This window comes from Megalops cyprinoides, chromosome 3 (assembly GCF_013368585.1).
Source record: "Megalops cyprinoides isolate fMegCyp1 chromosome 3, fMegCyp1.pri, whole genome shotgun sequence".
In the NCBI taxonomy this organism is placed as follows: domain Eukaryota; kingdom Metazoa; phylum Chordata; class Actinopteri; order Elopiformes; family Megalopidae; genus Megalops; species Megalops cyprinoides.
In genome coordinates, this window is record NC_050585.1 from 44,526,502 (window position 1) to 44,532,968 (window position 6,467).

General features: G+C 44.0%; 1 protein-coding gene across 1 annotated transcript in view; it reads right to left on the reverse strand.

Moving 5' to 3' along the window:
• Positions 1-672: 672 nt before the first annotated feature.
• Positions 673-6,467, reverse strand: part of stk10 (serine/threonine kinase 10) — a 40,954-nt gene continuing 35,159 nt past the window's right edge. Inside the window, exons 12-19 of the mRNA XM_036524813.1 lie at positions 5,484-5,663; positions 5,212-5,304; positions 4,771-4,900; positions 4,206-4,330; positions 3,357-3,545; positions 2,484-2,609; positions 2,238-2,351; positions 673-1,695 (exon numbers count right to left, since the gene is read on the reverse strand). Coding sequence (XP_036380706.1) covers positions 1,555-1,695; positions 2,238-2,351; positions 2,484-2,609; positions 3,357-3,545; positions 4,206-4,330; positions 4,771-4,900; positions 5,212-5,304; positions 5,484-5,663 — 1,098 coding nt within the window. The 3' untranslated portion in view covers positions 673-1,554. The remainder of the gene's footprint in view (positions 1,696-2,237; positions 2,352-2,483; positions 2,610-3,356; positions 3,546-4,205; positions 4,331-4,770; positions 4,901-5,211; positions 5,305-5,483; positions 5,664-6,467) is intronic.

A 6,467-nucleotide genomic window follows, 5' to 3' on the forward strand; every position in this document is an offset into this window, starting at 1 on the left:
TCAGAAAACATATTGCACTTTGGTTAGTTGACAGTGCATTTCATGTCATAATAAAATCATAAATTTCATAAAGTGTATGTTTAACAAAATATATATTTAGGCTTGTATATAATCACATCTAAATATTCTTCAAAGAAAGTATATTCAAACTTATCAACAACTAAACATATTACACAGTTTGGCTCTAGCAGGTATGGACATAGCTCTGACTATGTCAGATCCGCTCCAGTGTCACCATTACAGTAAATACCTTTATTACATAGCGCAGTGTCATTTCACTGGATATTTGCAACAAAGTGATATTTTAAACATGTTTTTTTCACTGCCAGTGTGATCATGACAGAGAGAAAAGAATTTCCTTTAACGAAAGAAATTAATATGCAAAAAAAAAGGAGGGAGACATAAATTAGCAATGGCCTGTTCCATTTTCCTTCCTTCAGCAACCATGCTGCATGGAACTTTATCCACAAAAAAGACAAAATTAACATGAACAGTGACCTGTCACCTTTGTGACCGTGAACGAGTTTCAACATCTAGTTAATATTTACATTGCTGAAACAATTTTAAGCAGGAAAATGATTTGTTTATAATGTGTGAATTGTGTGACAAGTGACACGTGGACAAGGAGACATACTTCAAAAGCATCTAGCTTGGTTGCTCCATTTTTTTTTTTTTTTTTTTTTTTTACACCAGTTTCTGCATTCTGTGCTCAGTAAACAAAAAGAAAAACAGGTCAACGTGACAAGTACACTTTTGGCAGCCAGACATTCACCCAGAAAACACAAAATTCAAACAAGGGTCTGGAGCTTAGGCACATAATGGCAAATTGAAGCAACACATTGCTCTTTTGTGACAATGCACAGAGCCTGTGTTTCTGGGCCTGCTTAAGGTAGGATCTTTGGAATGAGCTCAGATCTGTCAATAACAGGTGTTTTATGGTAAGCCCCTGCTTAGCTGCTTTTTACATCACACTGAGCACGTACCCACTTTGCATCCCTACACTGAACATATGCAGAGCAGAACACTTGAGAAGTCTTCCCCATTTGGATACAGAACCTTCTCCGTCAAGTCCAGCTGACACTGCAGGCTAGCATGCTACAGGGGGCTGGCAAAAGAACACTACATTATCATGAAGGAGCTGGGGGTCAGGGAGGTAACTGCAAGGTGTATAAAATGGAAGGTAAAAAAGACAAGATGGGACAGGTATCTAATACAATATCAGTTTGTTCAGTAAGGAATAAATTGCACTGCATAGGTTCAAAATACTGCAAGCTTACTTTGTGTGTGTGTGTGTGTGTGTGTGTGTGTGTGTGTGTGTGTGTATGTGTGTTTGGGGGGGTGGAAGTAAGCTCAAACAATAACTATCTAGACCAAAGGAAGCCTTCCATCAAGTGTTAATCAAATTAAAATACTTGAACATGACTTAAAAACATAAATACTCTTATTAAAAGAAAAACTCGGAGAGGACATCACTGGTTACATTTGCCCCAGATGAGGTGGAATCCGTAGGGGGGTTCCTAGGGTTGGTCCTGAGGTGGCCGTGGGCCGCTGGGATTACGTGGTGGAGGAGTCCGAGTACGGCAGGAATTTGGTGAGTTTGTTGGGGGAGCTGGGGCTCACGCACTCCGAGTCCTCACTCATCTTAAAGAAGGCCTCCTGCTCCTTCTTCTTCTGGTTCAGCTCCTCCTCCAAAGCCTGCAGTAAACCAGGAAAAGGTTATGCACAGCAGTGATTCAGTAAAGCACACGATGCGTGGGTTTACCCTCTGTGTGTGTGTGTGTGTGTGTGTGTGTGTTTGTGTTCAAGGCATAGGCAGGGATAGATGGTGTGTACACTTTCAGGGTTAGCGTGCAAAATTAGAATGTGTATCATTATCATTATCATGATTATTACATACATTACAGATATGTCTTTCAGGTTGCAAAGAAATACTGGAAAGATATATTCAGTACATATCAACATCAACACAAACACAGGTAGAGAACAACCAGTAACATAGTAAGTTAATAAAAAGCTTATATTACAGGAGTAACTGCAAGTGACAGGGAGGAGGTACAAGCAGGTTGCATGTGTAAAGGAGGAAGGGGCTTGATGTGCAGCTAGATGAGGTACATTAGGGGGGTGACAGAGACAGTTGGGGTGTGGTGGTTTTGAGATGTCACAATGATGGGGGAGGGTGTGGTTTTGGATGTGGCAGTGACAGGGGCAGGGCGTGATTCTGGTGGAGTAATTCTGACCTTTTTCCTGGGTTTAAGCTGCTCTCTCCACTCTCTCAGGTGCTGGTTGTGCATCTCGTCCAGCGATTTCAGCCTCTGGGTCTCATTCTCAATGAGCAGGTGGCACTTCTCATTCTGCACACAGTAGGGGAAACAGATTAACCGCCACAAAAAACTAATGTCATACCAATGTACAGTACAATCTTATAAAACCGTGTAGGGGTGTGTGTGTGTGTGTGTGTGTGTGTGTGTGTGTGTGTGTCTCACCTGGAGCTGCTGTAGCTCCCTGAGGTTGTTCTCACACTGCCCTACCATCTCCCTCATCTGGTTCTCATGTTTGTGCTGTTGGTGGAGACGCTCTGCCTTCTGCCTCTTCTCCTCCTGCTGGGCAAACTGGGAACACGCACACACACCACGTTACTCCCCCAAAACACCGCACACCAGGTTACACCCCCAAAACACCACACACCAGGTTACACCCCCAAAACACCACACACCAGGTTACACCCCCAAAAACACCACACACCAGGTTACACCCCCAAAACACCACACACCAGGTTACACCCCCAAAACACCACACACCAGGTTACACCCCCAAAACACCACACACCAGGTTATACCCCCAAAAACACCACACACCAGGTTACACCCCCAAAACACATCGCACACCAGGTTACTCCCCCAGAACACATCACACACCAGGTTACACCCCCAAAACACATCACACACTACGCTACCCCCCCCAAAAACACATCACACTTGGTAACACCCCAAAAAACAACACACACCAGCTCACACTACAGTGATCAGCACCATGAAAAACAATGTTTACCATAGATTTTTAGTCTTAAGGCACACTCAATATCCTGCTAAACCTCCAGTGAATACAGTAAATCTCTCTAAACACACCACTAGCTACATAGTAAATGGAGTGAGCCATGCTACATACACTCCTCACCCACGTCTTCAAACAGGCACTACTCCCCATGTGGGGCTAAGGGCAGATGCTAATAACCTAATCCATGTCTCTGTATGAATGAACATTTGGACCCAGCTTTGAGTGAACACTGAAATGCATGCACTTGCTCTGTCTTTGGTTAAAGTGCGGGGACTGTGGAAGGGACTCTCTTTCTCCCTCACCTGCTTGATCTTCTCACGGTCCTCAGATGCGCTCCCGGTGGAGTTGATGCGCAGGCTCTTCTTGAACATCACCATGCGGACCTTGCCCTCGCTCCTCTGGATCTTGGGCAGCCGGGCCTTCTCCTGCTGCTGCCGGGCCTTCAGCAGCTCTATCATGCGCTGGTTATAGCACTGCATCTGCTCCTGCTCCTGGGGGCGCAGACACACACATAACACAGGGGTGTCAGAGGATCTTAAGGGAACACTTTCCCTAAAACACAGACTCACAGATCAAGTCAATCATTTCTGAATCAGGATGTTAAACACACATGGCCCCATAGCCAAGTATTTGTTTCAAAATACAGTGGCAGTTATTTTGCCACCCCTTATTGCTGGCACCCCCGGTGGCAGTTCAGCATGCTGGTAAGGCACAGGGCTCATATACCAGGGCTCATGGTGGTTCAATTCCCTGCTAAGGCACTGCTGCAACAACCTTGGGTAAGGTATTTAACCCAGCACTACCTCAGAAAATATCCAGCTGTATAAATGGATAACATGTAAAAACTAACCTATGCAAGTTATTCTGGATAAGAGCATCTACTAAATGCCAATAATATAATGTTAAAAAAAATTCAAGAGAGAACTATCATACATTACATTACATTGTTGTCATTTAACAGATGCTCTTATCCAGAGCATCCAAATACCCAATGTGCTGAACTAGACATTCAGAAGCACTGGGGGAAGTGTAATTAAATAAATACTGTGATGTAAAAGCACTGTCAGTACAAAGTTAATTATAATCGATTCCTAAGGGGTACAGAAATCTCTCGGTACAAATTTCTCTCAGTTGTACTGATGGTACAGTACCTTCTCATGCTTCTTAAGCAGCTGGTGCCTCTGGAGGAAGTACTGGTCTTTCAGCTGTTGCTTCATCAGCTGGTGACTCTCATGAAGGTTGTGCTCCTCCAGGTCCCAGATAGTGGCTTCCCTTTCTGAGAGCAGAGTATGGATGTTAACATTTTTTGTGGGGGGGACAGTGTGTGTATGTTAACATTTCTGTGGAGGAGGAGTGGGTGTGGCTTTCTGAGGCAGGGGTAGTTTATGGTACCCTTGAGGATGGGGAGGTGTTAACCTTTCTGAGGGAGGAGAGAGTTTGTGTTAATGTTTCTGGTGAGGGGGTGTGTATGTGTGTGTGTGCGCATTAACAGTTTTCTGAAGGGGAGTTTGTGTTATCCTTTCTGAGGGGTGCTAGAGAGCATGAAGGTTTTTGAAGGGGAGAGAGATTGTGTTAACATTTCGGAAAATCAGAGCGTGTGTGTTGTCATTCCTGAGGGGGAGAGTTTGTGTTAGCCTCTCTGAAGGGGGTGGTATTTTGGCAAAGTATCTGAGGGACATGGTGCTTCCACCAGGGGCCTGATGTCATCTGACGCACCTCTGATGAGATGCTGTTTCTTGTTTAGGCACTCGCGCTCAGTCTCAGAGATCTCCCGTTTGTTATCAGATATGATCCCCTTCAGTGTGGTGTCCAGGTAGTTCCTCTGGTCTGCAAGGAACTTCTGTTCCTGGAAGACAGGAACAGGAAAAAGGGTAAGAGACAGGAAAAGACTTTTGCTCCAGAACACCGCTGATCAGAAAGAAATCGGGTTCTTGGTGAACGCATGAATGGATTCATGAATGAATGAATACAGTATGACTCAGTCATATGACCCACTGATAAGAACTGATAACTATGAAAGACCAGGAGACACGGGAAAAGAGGCACGGATCCAAAATCAGCAAGCATAATGGCAGAACTTGTGTGCTCATGGTATGACTTTTGAATTCTTATTAGTCTGTTTAAAAGTTCAAGTTTCCGCAGTTACTGCATATTTACCTCGGTCTCTTTTGTCTGCTGAAACGCACTCATTCGCTGTTTCAGCTGTTCCTTTCGTTGACTTCTGGGCAGTTTCTCAACCTCACGCTTAACCTATAAAAATGCGCAAACAGATTTTTGAAAACAGCATTATATAAGGCAGGCTAATCATAGTTTCTGTACAAAATATGATTTGGCTTTCCTTCCACTCATACTGCATCGGGGCTTGGAAACCTTCATTTCGTTCCACCCCAGGGCACGCAACCCCTGCTCTTGCCCCTTCTCCCCCTTACCTCCTTCTTCCTCTGCTTCATCTGCTCTAAGAACTTGCAGTAGTCCCTCTCCTGCTCAGAGCGTATGCGCTTGGTCTCGTCCCTGAGCCGCACGGCGTGGTCCATCTCCATCTTCTCTATGGTCTGCTTCTGGTGCTTCTCCAGGTGCTCCAGCTCTGTGTCGTAGTACTTCTTCTTCGCCTGGGAGGGAGAGACACTTCGATGTACCTACGACTGCTCCAGTCTCACTGTTACATATACACAGCCGCTGCATGCTGAACCAAATGCAGAACATGAAAAGACTACCACGCAGCAATAGCATGTTATGGAACAGGTGCAACTCAAAAGGTAGTCCTGGGACATGCTTTTGGCTGATGCCTCTGGATTCTGAGATGCAGGCACAAGCTGTAGGATGTATGAAGTTGTTGTGGCACTAAACCCATGGTTTCAGAATGAGTTGATTGCTTTACTGCTGTGCTGTTTGATGAAGATTTGCTGAGGCTTCATCATATGACAAAAAAGTTTCTAGAAGCCCATCTGAGCAGCACTCCTGTGATTTCCACCTTATGATAAATGTTGTGTTTAGAATTCAAAATATGCTGTGTATCAGATCCATACTCTCAAGCCAATTTTTGATGCATATGCCAGCTATGCATACTATGCTAGACATATTATCAAAAATGCAAACATGACCAAAAGATCTGAAAGGAAAACAATTCAATTAACAATGTCAAAAAAAACATGAAAACCTAAATCTTTTGGAGCTTGTAAAAACTTAATAGTAACAAATGTAGGGTGTCAAAGCCCACATCAACAAAGAATCTCACTTTGTTGTACATCTTTGTTCTGCAGTTAAACCATGGCGCACAGTTTCACCGGATGACTATCTGTCTTATGACTGTCTATCTATATATTCATTCATCTACATATCTATCTATCAGTAACAAACTACAATGCACAGTAATCAAGGGCTAAGTTTGGTACAATAGCTAGAATGGAGAGAAA